Source organism: Eleutherodactylus coqui, chromosome 2 (assembly GCF_035609145.1).
Source record: "Eleutherodactylus coqui strain aEleCoq1 chromosome 2, aEleCoq1.hap1, whole genome shotgun sequence".
NCBI lineage: Eukaryota > Metazoa > Chordata > Amphibia > Anura > Eleutherodactylidae > Eleutherodactylus > Eleutherodactylus coqui.
Genome location: NC_089838.1, coordinates 224,599,652 through 224,613,626, shown reverse-complemented (window position 1 = coordinate 224,613,626; position 13,975 = coordinate 224,599,652). Strand labels below are relative to the sequence as shown.

Sequence of the window (13,975 nt, the reverse complement as noted above, 5' to 3'; positions counted from 1 at the left end):
GCAGCATGCCGCTCCTAGTAGTGCTGTCATGCTCACTCGATTGCCAGAGAGATGGAGTCTTCCAGTTGTCAAACAGGGTATAGAGAGTAAAACACCATAAGAGCTTGTGCTCTGTGCTGACATAGCATAGAGACATCCTAACTGTCAGCACTGATTGGCAGGGTGTTCTTTAGCGGGGTGGGGTGGGGTAGTGCGGTCAAGACTGCCAAGCAAAAGAAACTTAGATAGTCTGGTCAGTGAAAGAGCCAGAGACAGAAAAATCAACACTTCAGCCTGGACTATAATTGTATCTAGGGCTAAAAGAGCTAGAGTTAGAGAGCGAGCAAGCCAGACAGACTGGATCTGGGACCTGCGTGTGACCACAAGAACTGAACAAAATGTACCCAGCCTCTAGTGTGTGTCCATGTCCACCTGAATAGTATATACAGATATGTTCTACTAGAGTAGTCTACTCACTCTTTAAGGGTGTGAAGAGTGCGGATTAGTTGCGTTCTCTTCTCAGATTCACAGTTTATACTCTGATTAAAAGGCTTTTGTTAAAGAGACTGTTCATGTTATACTTAATTAAAATTGATGGGGTTATTGTGAAACAACTGTTGCATGGTGCTCAATAAATTTGACATTGCATCACAAGTGTCTTTCTATATACACAATATGCAAGAATTGTGTGGCAGATGTAGGTTCCACCTCTGTAATCCTCACCTATATGAAGAACAAGTGGTCACCGATTTTGCTTGTGTTAGATGATGGGGGGGGGGGGGGTGATTGTGGGGAGGGGGAATAAGAATTTTTGCACCAGGGCCCATAAGCCTCTAGCTACACCCTTGGTATTGTGTGTTGAAGTCTTTACCTTCTCAGCTTCTTGAACTTCACATATCTGTTCCCCAGTAGCTGGATTGTGGACTGGAAACACCTTCCCACTTTCTGAACTCTGCCATTCATTATTTATAAAAATCTACAGAAATAAAGAAGGAATAGAAGGATTAGAACACGATTCTATTCAGTACTTAAAGGCATTCTGTCATCAGGTTCATGATGCCCAAACCACAGGCAGCATGAACATAATTTCAGAATAAAACATCCACAGGGGCACTGTGCATAACTCTCCCATGTTCCTGCTGCCTGTGGTTCGGGCAGCATGTACCTGATGACAGAATCCCTTTAAAACTGTATGTGTGCACAGTTAGCATGCCCTCTTTCATTGGTAGTAATATCTTAAAAAGTAGTACAAAACTGGAAGGGAAAAAGGCCATTCTATTTTAACATTAGAGTCCAGATAGTCTAAGCAAATCCAGTGCACCCTAGCTCTCGTAGGTGTCCCTCATTCTCAAAAGACTTTGCCAAAAATACACATTATGAAATAAATATTATGTAGTATATATTAAATATGGTCTCTGATTGCACATTGACCCATCTGTCGCAATGCAAGATGCTACTGTTCTGCTTTAAGCAAAAAGGAAAAGTAGAACAAGTTAGTAACATAACTTTCTTATTATTAACACAAGTTGATCACATTTAAATTGGCTGTAAAACTCCTACCATTTACTCCAGTGTGTGTAAAGTACCTTCAACTAAGATTTTGGAACAGTTTCAAGTCTTGAAAAGCACCAGCTGTTGAATTTACAAGCAAAAAACCTTACACTTAAATAACTCACTTTTGAAAGTCTTAAGTGTTCTGTGTCAGGTAGTACCAGCCTGCACACATCCATACCACCAAGCCCACATTCTTTTTGCAATAAATTTGCATTCACTTGGGGCTTTTATATACATATATAGAACTCTTCCAGCTATACAGAGTCTGATGGTTGTCGATTAAATGTATAAACCCTGTGCATTTAATCTGACTTTCATTATGGTCACTTCATAAAAATGCCATGTAGTGGACAAGTGATGACACATTGCAAGAAAACACAAGGAATCCCTGCAAAGCTTAAATTAGTTTCCCCACCACCACACTTTCTAATTTATAGAGTGTGGTCTAAGGGCAGTGTGTAAATCAGATAAACTATGACATGAAATCATCCTATCTGGAGAGTATATATAGCCATCACTGAGGGCTGCATGACAAAGAAATGAAAACCCTTAGTGAGGCAGGGCTTGTTTCCATGTAAATCACTGCACAGAACCCCGAGAGGCCATTGTTCAAATTCAATAGCAAAAGCCATCCACTATTGCCATCCCCTGGATTCAGCGTTAATTAAGGCCGACTTTTTGCCATAAATCAGCCCTGGTGTTTTTACAGTTTAATTTAGCATTAAGCACACATATTTAAAGAAAAATAAAAGTAATTGATTAACTACGGCCGGTCTTTAGGAGGTGTAGAGGGCATTTTCTTAGAGAACCATCCACGGATAGCGGATAGCTTAGACGTAACAATAGTAAATTGGAAGAAAAGTTAAAAACAACCCATTAAAACTCCTCCATGCATCAGTAATAATTTACATCAGTGAACACCTCACATAAAACTTTCGGTGTAGGCCACATACACCATTCATTTAAAACACATATCAACAGGTGGTGGCAATGTAAGATCCAATTTCCTTTTTTTAAAAGCAGTTGTAAAATGATGTGCCATAGGAACAATGATGATTTACAGTCTTCATTTGATATCGTTCTGTGAAGTTATGATTTATAGTCCACCTCCCCAGGTGCATGTTACTGCCAATTTCCACATTTTAAACCAAACTTTAAAAACAACATTTTTAAGCAATTCCCTGATTTCCTGAAACACATCCAACTTTATTAAATTAATTTTTTAGAATAGGTTACAGCAATGGCTGAAGAAGTGTCTACACCAGTGGTCTGCAACATGCAGCTTCATGTGGGTTTTCCTATAAAGTTCAATGAGTAGATGAGAATGAAACTCTTATACATGTCGTACATGAGCCTTCCAATATATCATCCACTGACCTTAAAGGGGGTTTTAGGGCCACTAATATTGATGAGCCATCCCCAGGACAAGTCAACAATATCTGATCCGTAAGGGTCCACCCAGGATTCCCAGGGTCTCACGAGTGCCAAGGCCTCTTCTCAAGCATGTGATCTCAACATTTATTGTTTACGTGGCATGAGAGCAGCTCAGTCCCATATAAAGGTAGGTCATCAGTATTACTAGAAAACCCCTTTAAGGTTTTAAAAATAAGTTCATTTAATGTGAACAGGATAAAAAAAAGCAGATATAGACCCAAGATGAAACACAAACAATACTTGTGCAAACCTTGTAAAACTCACTATCAAACACAATATTGTGATGACGAATGCTAATGAAAGATTACAAAAAAAGTCATCCAATAGAAAAAAAAAAAAAAAAAAAAAAAAAAAAATCACATCTGTTTGCCCCTTAGCATCGTTAGGTTTTGTTTTATGAAAGAAACTGTATATTGTTTAAGAGGCATATAAAATCCATTGCTGTGCACAAAGATAGTAGGCACCTGTGTGTACCCTGACAGGAAGCATACTACGCTTTCTGCTTCAGAAAATGCATGCTTCCTGTTAATATGTTAGGAATCTTAGAAAATAATTACAGTGCTCAGGAATGCAGATAAATTGATTTGTAGAGATGGGAAAAAAAAAAATTAGTGAAGGGGCTTGTAGCTAGTATGGGGGCAGGGGATGGGGAGGAATTGCTAAATTGGAGCATACTACTACTACTACCACATATTTGACACAACAACAACATAGCCGGTAATGAAAAGCGACTCTGAAGATGGATATGAAATTCCATGTCTAGTAAACTGTTCTTCCAATGAGGTGTTACAACATTCCTTATGAGTACTATTCAATGGGCCAACTGTTTGCCAAAAAGTGCTCAAACAATTTTAAGTGATAGCTGCCCTGTGTAAACGCGGGACCCCACAGGGTACTGATCAAGAAATCGCTCATTAGTCGCTAATCTCAATCCATCAACCAGCCCGGGCTCTCCGCTCTGCTAATGAAACCAGACTGAGCGCCCCTTTAATTCGAACTTCTCATTCCCGCCTCCAAGACTTCTCCAGAGCAGCACCGGTCCTCTGGAACGCACTACCAAAGACTACCCGAACAATCCAGGACTCGCAGAACTTCAGGCGTGCTCTAAAAACGCACGTCTTCAGGGAGGCATACCGCATTCCCTAAACAAACCCCTCTGTACTCCGCCTGATAACATGCTCCCTGACCTACTGACTGCAATCCCTGCTAGCCATCATAAACCGCTCCTGCAGTCATACTGTTTCTGCCGTCACACGGCTAAATGTCTGACCATTGTCTATGTGTATATCACCCCTCACTCTTCCACCTCGCCATACCGTGCATATCTCCAGCCCCTTTACCCTCTGTATCACCCCACTATTCGTAGTATGTAAGCTCATTGGAGCAGGACCCGCACCCGTATTGTTTCCATCAACTGATTACTATGTAACCGTGGCTCTGTAATGTTTGTATTGTCTTTCTGTATCCCCCCTGTCTATGTAAGCGCTGCGGAATATGTTGGCGCTATACAAATAAAGTATATTATTAATTACTTTGTTTGAACAAAACTACTAGTGAGGGACACATATCCTTGAATGGAATACTGTTCTAGTAATACAGATTATATTACAAACTGTATAAATAAATTGGGAACAGTATGCATCAAGTATTAAGGGTGCTCTGCATATATACTCATTGTTGCGTAGATTGAAGAATCCTACAGTAGAGGAATTGTGCAGTACCATTAACTCTAGAGTATGTAATTAGCATCTGCCCAATTACTTGTGTGTGATAATGTTCCATTATCAATGTGGTTTGTGCTTTAATCTCAGTCATTAACTCTTTATGGGTGTACCATATACCAATCTTTTTGTAGATTTCAAGAGTCTGATATGTTGACATGCATAAATAAATAACACCTTACTCCTCCTAGGAACAGTGTTCCTCAAGATCCATGCTAAAAACAGTTACTGTTCGTAAGCTGCCGTGTGTACATGAGAAATGACACTATTTCTGGCTATTATAGGACTTGTATCCTACATTTTTCCCTCTGCAGGGTATACATCCGATTCTCAATTCTCTCAGAACTAGTGTGAGGAGTCTGGCTGCTGTGTTGCGTTTTATATACTGTGCAGAGAACTGCAAATCTGCTCTCTATCCATCCATAACACACGAATATAACATTACTATGCAGGAAAGTGCACAGAGCAGTGGAGATATGAATAGCAGCGGAGATATGAATAGCAGCAACCAACTCACCATTAGCCCCAGCAAAACATTTGTGCATGAGAGTCTCTCCCTACTCCCCTGTCCCACCCATCTGCGCTCATACACTTCACAATGACTTATCCTGCTCTTCCATTTCCTGTTTTCCTTTCGTAGTGTCTCCAGAAACACACTTGACAACATACAGTGGACAGCAAGTTAGGAGGAAGGGAGACCCTTAGTGGCCAGCACTTGAGTGCTTTTTTTAGTACAAAAACATTTTAGGTAAAGTAAATTGCAGTTTTGCTAGTTATTACATTAACTGTCTGCCAGCTGACTCTAACACCATCTCTTCTCTCTACTAAAACTGGACCCCTCAAAAACGGACCTACTGGTGTTTCCGCCCTCTGCTAACCAACCTCATCCTGACATCTCCTTCTCAGTATGTGGCACCACCATAACTCCCAGACAGCATGCCTACTGTCTTTGGGTTATATTTGACGTCGATCTTTCCTTTATCTCCCTAAATCCAATCTCTTGCCCGAACAGGTCAGCTGCAAGTCAAGAATATCGCAAGAATCCGCCCTTTTCTCACCGGGAATACACTAAAAATGCTCATCTTTGCCCTAATCCACTCTAGGCTGTATTATTGCAGCTTGCTGCTGATCATCCTCCCCCGTGCCAGACTCTCCCCTCTCCAATCCGTCCTGAATGCGGCAGCCAGGCTCATCTTCCTGTCCCGCCACTACTCAGACGCCTCTGCCCTGTGCCAGTCACTACACTGGCTGCCTGTCAAATACAGAATCCAATTCAAACTCACTACCCTCATGCACAAAGCTCTCCACAGCACCGCGCTGCCCTATATTGCATCCTTCATCTTAATCCACCACCCATCCTGCGCCCTCCACTCCGCTAACGAAATCAGAATAAGTGCCCCTCTAACTCAAACCTCTCATTCCCACCTCCAAAATTTCTCCAGAGCAGCACCAGTCCTATGGAACGCACCCAAAACTATCTAGGCAATCCCGACATACAAAACTTTAGGTGTGCTCTAAAAATACACCACTTCAGGGAGGCATACTGTATCCCCTAAACCAAACCCCTCTGTACTCCACCTGATAGCATGGTCCCTGTCCTACTGACTGCAACCCCTGCTAGCCGCTATCAATCGCCCCCTGAGGTCATACTGACTCCGCCACTATACGGCCTGACCATTGTCTGTGTGTATAGCATCTCACTCCACCTCGCCAAACTGTGCACAGCTCTAGCCCCTTTACCTTCTGTATCACCCCACTATTTGTAGTATGTAGGAGCCCCTACTGTTTCCAGCAACTGTAATGTAACTGTGGTTTTGTTTTTTGTTCCCCCTGTCTTGTAAGCGCTGCAGAGTATGTTGGCGCTATATAAATAAAATTACTACTATTAACTATCACATAAGCACAAGTTGTTTAAAACGTTAATGACTTCTTAAGTATGGAACTGCCCTTTAACCTTTACTTCTTTCTCAAGTATTCTCCTTTTTGAGTTGAAATGAAGCCTTTTAAATACATATAACCTTTCATATTGGGGAAAAGAAGGGATAAAATGGTAAAGTTCTTTAGCTATAAAATAGCTAGCATTTTGTAGCCATGCATAACAGTCCTATCCTGCTAACCAAAGATGTAGGCAGACATTCCTTGTTTTAATGGAGCAGACATGGTTCTGCAAGTCCAACTTGGGAGACATTTGGTGTAATTTGCAGGCGGCACCACACAAGTCAGAGGGATGTCAGTACTGTTTGTTTTCTTAGCCACAGGGGGCAAACATTTGAATAACCACTATAACATACAACTCGTTTAGTATGCTTGCCTTGGAATTACATTGAACGTTTCAGCAAACCTTTACTCAACTTTCAAAGAAAAATGAGGTGTAAGCAGTGGTTGCTTTACTATATATTGACTTTCTAAATAAACTAATTTGCCATCTAAGACATGACTTAAGGTGCTTTACATTGGACAACTATTGTTCAGATGGTTTCTCAGAAAAGTCGTTGAAGCATTATAAACAGTCATTAGTTTGCTTTTAGACAGAACGATGATTGTTCATTAGTTGTTTGCTGACATATTGTTCATAGAGGAGATCTCCATATAAATTAACTCACAAGTTGTTCAAATACCAACAACTGCCACTTTACAGTAGACGACTTTTAATCAACCAACAGCTATTTTTTTGGTAAGCTGAAATGAAGACCATCTTTTGAATGCGTGCTTTCAAGTGATTGGACAGATAGTAGTCCAATGTAAACGTAACTAAGTAAAATGTGATTTCTTTCAAGTTTTTTCCCCATATCTACGAATCCAAAATGCCTTGCTTACTGTATATACATATACATTGAATTCTATCATCCCAGTCCCTAGCTCAGGCTGATTTCATGGACAGACCAGGGGAGCAGGTGAGATCAGGACGTCTTTGTTTCTCAGATTAGATGGAACAGTGGTCACAGCTCCTACATTGATAACCACAATATTTAGATCTAGAGCTGTTCCTATATATGCATATCCCATATAATGGAAATGGGAAAAACCCAACTTGTATCCAGATGTCTGCCGCGGAGAGAGAACAAGAATGGGATTGTTGGATTTTACCATGTCTGATTTTTTGTTCTCGGAGTGATAAGCAGATATACGGGGAGAAACCTGAGGTCAAACATATATGCCATGCGTCTTGAAGGATGTATTGGTGTGTGTTTTTTTAAGCAATGTATGGTCTGGTTCATACATTGCATAATTAATAAACTGTTAAATTAGCCTAGAAATCTACACTAAGATCAATGCCTTATAGCCGGATTTAACCTACTGCATTGCAATAGATAAAATCCGTAGTGAAAACTCAATGTCATTTCTGCAATAGGTAGGACTTACTGTGCATCTTCATATCTCTACCATGTCATATCTGTAATTCATAACAGATTGTTTTGTAATGCTGTAAGCGATTGGGGTTTCTTAAAACCGCCCTTCACATACATAGTACCGTACTTTATTGTAAAATGCCACACAATATTTGCCTAAACCTTAGGTAAGAGGCAATCTACCGGTAACCCCAATGAGAAATGGCAAATGTCTGCCTATTTTCAGGCAGTAGTGTACGGTATAAGCAATTTAAGGAAGACTTACTTTAGTTGTGTATATTATTTACAAGGCTTCCAAAATACAAGGTTGTAGAAATCCCCTTCCAAACACCCAATTGTTTTCCTAGGTCATGCATGTCTGTTGCTGTCTGGATCCTGGCCACATCCCAAGAAGAAAAAAAAAAAAAAAAAGTGTAGGACAAAAGTGTTATAGAATGAGCGCCTTCACTCTTTGGAAAAGGCAGATTTGCGAATGCTGCCTTAGTAGAATAAACTTAGTCATGGCAGTCAGAAAATGCATCAAATGTATCATAATGGCATATACAATGTGATAAATTTGGTGCAGGCGATCCTATTTAGCCTCCTTTTATACCACCTCTTCTGTGAAAAATTTGAAACCACTTTTTTGCCAAAAAATCTGGTGCATGCTGTTAATACATCTGGTGCCTTTTTGACTCAAAGGTACACCCCTTTTTCTGGACACTGGAAAAGTACAGAAAAAAAGTGTCTAGCAAAGCACAAAAAAAAATAAAAACACCAAAACTTTTTTTCCCTTCTTTTTTAGCTAAAATCAGAGGTAAACAAAAACAAGGACAAGTAGCAGCCTTTCTACTATACTTGACATTCCACTTGCATTCACTCCTGGCTTTGGCTAACAAAAAAATGCCTATGCGAGTCCATTTGACATGCCGTATAGTTCCTTAAGAAACCTGTGATCCGATGTTCCTACATCTTCAGAGATCTTGAATAGGAATATTTTTCACTTGGATTTCTGAGGTTACTAGCGAGGCATAAAAAACGGTCATTGCTTAATACCTTGCTCAAGCCCACCACCATCAAAATATTTTGAAAAGCTACTGTATCCATTTTTTATGGTTGCGTTTTCTAGTATGGTCTATTAAGGTTCTCTTTGCTGGGCCAAGGAATTCTATGACAGCTACGGTATATGCAAAAGGCGACTTCTGCAATTTGCACGCCATGTAAACCATCACCTAATCACGGACCCTTAAAGAGAATGGTATAATATATTGCTAACACTTAATCATATGCAGTATTATTTTATAGGCTTGTTGTTCTTAGTAAAAGTATCTAAATTAAGCACATATTAATTTACATTAAACTAAGCTGCACAAATAACCATCTTAATTGAAAACATTCCTAAGCTCTGGCGTCCTACCAAGTTTACACGAACTGACAAATGGATGAGAATCTTTTTGTCTAAACTAGACAGTTATTTTCAGACATGTACTTTATTTGCAGTACTTTCCTGACACAACTAGATTCAACATTACAAACATCTGAAAGGCAATCTAAGGGTATATTCACATGCAGCAAAGTTGTAGAAATGTCTATGACTGATTTAAATGGGGCTTGCACAAATCCAGCATAGGTTACAGAAACAACCCCATTCAGATGTATGTGACGGATTTGCAGACCCAAAATTTCTGCAACAAGTTTGTTGTGTTTATTCTTATTATTAGATATTAAATTATATAATAACTATAAACATTTATGTTTAATATTCTATTGTGATTACATAAAAACATAACTGAAGCTTGCTTAGGCTAAATTCTCCATGATGTCCTTCTACAACTGGAGGACCTGAAGAATCACTGATAAAACCTATGTGTAACAACCAAACTGGTACCCTGCTGTTTATGTGACAGAATTATGTTCAGTGTTGTAAACACAAAGGCATATAATTACTGAAGAGTTAAAACCACCATTTTAACATTAATCTGGGCCATTTTTTACGCAGATGGTATAAATGGCTATCAGGGGCATGAATGGCCATATTAATTACAGCTACCCCCTTGCAGCTACACAACATTCTTTTAAATGTCTACCAATAAATATCCATTTGACAAAGTTAATTTAATGCAATCCTGGTCAGTTATCAAGTACTATATGTGTCAACAATTCCAACCATTAATCAAAGTGTAAATTCACCAAAAGGCCAGCTAAAATCAGATGCCGCTATTCAGAGTTCATAGCTTCTGCAATCCCCAAAGACCATTTTATCTTCTAGCACGTGAGCTGGACAGTAAAGAAAATGCATACATTTTTTCTTGTTTCTTACTTAAGGTCACCCAGATTGTGGTTCTAGGTAAAAATCAATTTTATAATGTTTGATGATTTTGATTAAAAAAAAGTTAAATTTCCTGTATTAGTGAACAAATTAATTTTGTATTTTCACATAGAACACACAAAAAAAGGGAAAAGAGTTATCAAGAATATAAAAAACTGTTAGGTCCTTAATATTATTGCTTTGAAGTAACTCGGATCTCTCAACTCGGTTTTCGAAGAGTGTTCTTTTTTGACCAATATTTGATGGTTCTGCTACCATATATAAAAGTTACATTTTATATATGGTGGTCTGTGATGTTAATTATGCTTGTGTGAAGAAAAAAAAAAGCCTAGTAAGATAGAGGTGATGCGCTTATTCGCTAACCAGAAGTGTAAAGAGTTACATGTACTATTTTCTTATGTACTTTTTGGAGGATGGTATTAAACAGTCACTATACCACAGTCATACAAGTAAACCCTAATTCATCTGTTTTATCGCTAATGAAGAAGTATATCCTTATATACGAGCAGGGCTCACTCTTAAAAAAAATGTATATTGTATACACACACACACAGACATCCACAACTTCTTAACTTTAGAGCGCCAAGGTACATTACACAGTAAAATCTAAATCTAACAGCTTATGATCTATTCAGTAACTTTTTACCCCCATTTCTTGTAAAACAGTAAAGAGAATGGTTCTGCAAAAGGTCATGACACAAATTATAAGACCCATGACATGTTCTATGTCTTTGTCATCCTCTTTTCTGTATATGTATTTAAAAAAAAAAAAATTGTATAAGACTTGAAAACACGCCATGCAGTTTACAGGAGGAACATAATACACTACTATAAGAGATAAGCATTAAAGTTGCGTTTATAAGGATCACCTTAGGGTATTTATATTGTGGTGTGTTTTAGAACAGGAAGGATAAATATTTGTTGTAAAAAAAATATTAAAAGCTTTCAGCCAGGATAAAAAAGAAGAAATAAGCATTACGAAGGGGACATACTTTTGTCAATCACTTCGTTCAACCGGAATTAATTTTTACACATTATTATTCTAAATAACTGGGTTTTCTCATGTTTTCTTAACTATGTACAACAAAGGACATCATATATTTAAACCTATTTCGATATGCCTGGAACACAGAATCACATCAGGTCACTTTCTCAGGACCTTGGCTATAGGCTAGAAAAATAGTCACCTGCAATGAAGGAATCTCTAGCATGTATTTCATAGCCCAGATTGTCTAAGGTATCAGCAATGAAAGCTCAATGTAAGTCCCTCTAACTTTGCTCTATGTTCAGTGATTGAAGCAATTAAAACGAGCAAATACAGAATGTGCTTCCAGTCTGTAGCTTGCTTTCTATAAACAAGTTTGTATTTGATATAATAGGTTTATTTCGCTCATATATGGTACACAGAAAATACTCATAAAACCTTAGTTTTTGTTACATGTGATGTAACGCATGCTCTGCAACCTGTGGCTTACCAGCTGTTATGAAACTACAAATCCCAGCATGCCACGGCAGTCTGAAGCTTTCAAGGAATGTTAGTACTTATGGCTCTCCAGCAGTTGCAAAATGATAAGCCCCATCATGCCATCAAAGATTTAGACAGTCACAGAATGCTTGGATTTGTAGATTCACAACAGCTGTGGAGACCATCGATGTACTGGTGTAGTGTAAAGCAAAAATGCATACTAGAGGGTTGTAACGGTCATTGAAAGAAACATATGAGATGCCTTTCAAAGTGATGTACATTGTTGTATGATTATTACATAACAGAATATATTCCTCCAAGTCTCCCGTTTTCAAAGGGATGGTGACTCATTTTGACCAAATTCAGTCTACTCCTAAAATATCCCAATTTTGGAATGAACCAATAGATACAAGTTATTTACATCTCTGTATTACAGCAAAAGTGCATCCGTGATCTAATACTACAGCGTATAGCAGGATTTCATAGTGATCTTTGGCTCTTGTTAGTATAGTTGCTATCATTTTCTTAACTTGTGATAATGTTGAAAGAAGGAAAACTAACTAAAGAACAGAACTTGCACGTATAAAGAATAAGGCCTTCTTCACTCACGTATACCATTTTTCATTGTAGACATAATGACAGGAATTTCAAGGGTTAAAATAAATGCCAGCAAAAATGTGAATGCGTTTCCCCCCCTCTTTTTGATACATTTGTAACAGGCATTTTTCCAAATCCTATGGTAAAAACGCTTTAAAAAAAAAAAAAAAAAAAAAGGGGACTCACCCACATTAAGCAAAAAAGCACCACCAAGCAAATTATCACTTTGTTAATAGTATGTGTAATATTTCACTTTAATCTTCAATGGAACATCTGGCTGCACAATTAAAAACATTGTCAAAATGCCACAAACTACACGTTTAAAAAAAAAAGTGAGCAACCACCCCAAGTGAATATTAGGGACCTTTTACAGATGGGGAATATTTCCACGGTACGCACCTAAAGATGCAGCTTAATCTGCTGCTGTGGATTTCTGTTCCATAACCTGCATGTATACATCAGGATTTTGGCACAGACTTTTCTGTCTTTAGGTGCATCTTGCAGAAATATTCCACACGTGTGAAAGGTCCCTTAATGAACCTGGTGTGTTCCTTTTTGACTTTCCAAAATGTATTCTAGCTGTATAAATTCTGAGCAGGTTATGCAAACAAACTACACAAAAGTAAATACCAAACTGCATCTATTGTTATAAAACAGCTTGTTACACAACTATGCTTATAAATATAAGCAGACATGATACACAAATAAAGTATACATCTGTGATACAGACTCTGGGATTTACAGTAATGTTAGATGGAGTAGATTACAGAGAAGTAGAAAGCTTCCTGAAAAGAGGGGCTAGATTCTATCCATTCAAAGTTACTAGAATACAGAGTTGTGGAGCAGAGGATTATACATTACACAACACAAGGCAAAAGTTCTGTTACTAGAAATCTAGACCCTTGCAGTATTATTATGAAGAACAGAAATGTCATTAAGGAAATAAACGCAGCTGAAAGAAAAGGATCAAGTTACAGGTTACTTTCTAGGATTGCCCAGTAAAGTTGTGGTGACCCAGCTGCATAGAAGAATGCAATCAATAAGAAGGGATAGCAAGGTTCAGAGCCTATCTGTACTAATTGCAGCTGTGCCTGTGTGTAGTGGAGGAGAGCCAGGCACTTCACAAGTGACCCAGCAGAAGGTCTCCTTACCTTAGTGTGTTTGACCTCCAGGTTTGTGGTGGGTGAAGGCAGCAGATGTAAAGAGGCCATCAGAGCTGCAGGGTCTGTCTTCACTTCTCCAGGCATCTCTATTTTACTGGAAGTCATAGCTGGATGCTGGTAAATGAGGCTTTTGGTTAACCCCCCTCTTCCTCTCTGGATCTTTTCAACTGACCTAATATTTGTTTGTGGTGGAGAAAAGATGAGTGTTCTGGATATTTGCTCCTTTCCTCTGTATATAGGCAGGTGTCAAGCTGGGTCTTTTCTTATTGGACATAGGGGGAGAAGCAGGGGGGCTGGTTCATCCTATGATGATATAATTACAAACGTCTATTTACATAAGCCACTCAACACAAGCCTATTGAGTCACATCAGCAGTCAATAGGACTTCCCTTCTGTTAACACAT

The 13,975-nt window shown here is 38.7% G+C and overlaps 1 protein-coding gene across 1 annotated transcript in view; it reads right to left on the bottom strand.

Moving 5' to 3' along the window:
- The window catches only part of ALDH1A2 (aldehyde dehydrogenase 1 family member A2), a 31,897-nt gene extending 18,162 nt beyond the window's left edge, over positions 1 to 13,735 (bottom strand). The window contains exons 1-2 of the mRNA XM_066592540.1: positions 13,560 to 13,735; positions 851 to 955 (exon numbers count right to left, since the gene is read on the bottom strand). Of these exons, the coding sequence (XP_066448637.1) occupies positions 851 to 955; positions 13,560 to 13,676 (222 nt within the window). The 5' untranslated portion in view covers positions 13,677 to 13,735. The remainder of the gene's footprint in view (positions 1 to 850; positions 956 to 13,559) is intronic.
- Positions 13,736 to 13,975: the final 240 nt, after the last annotated feature.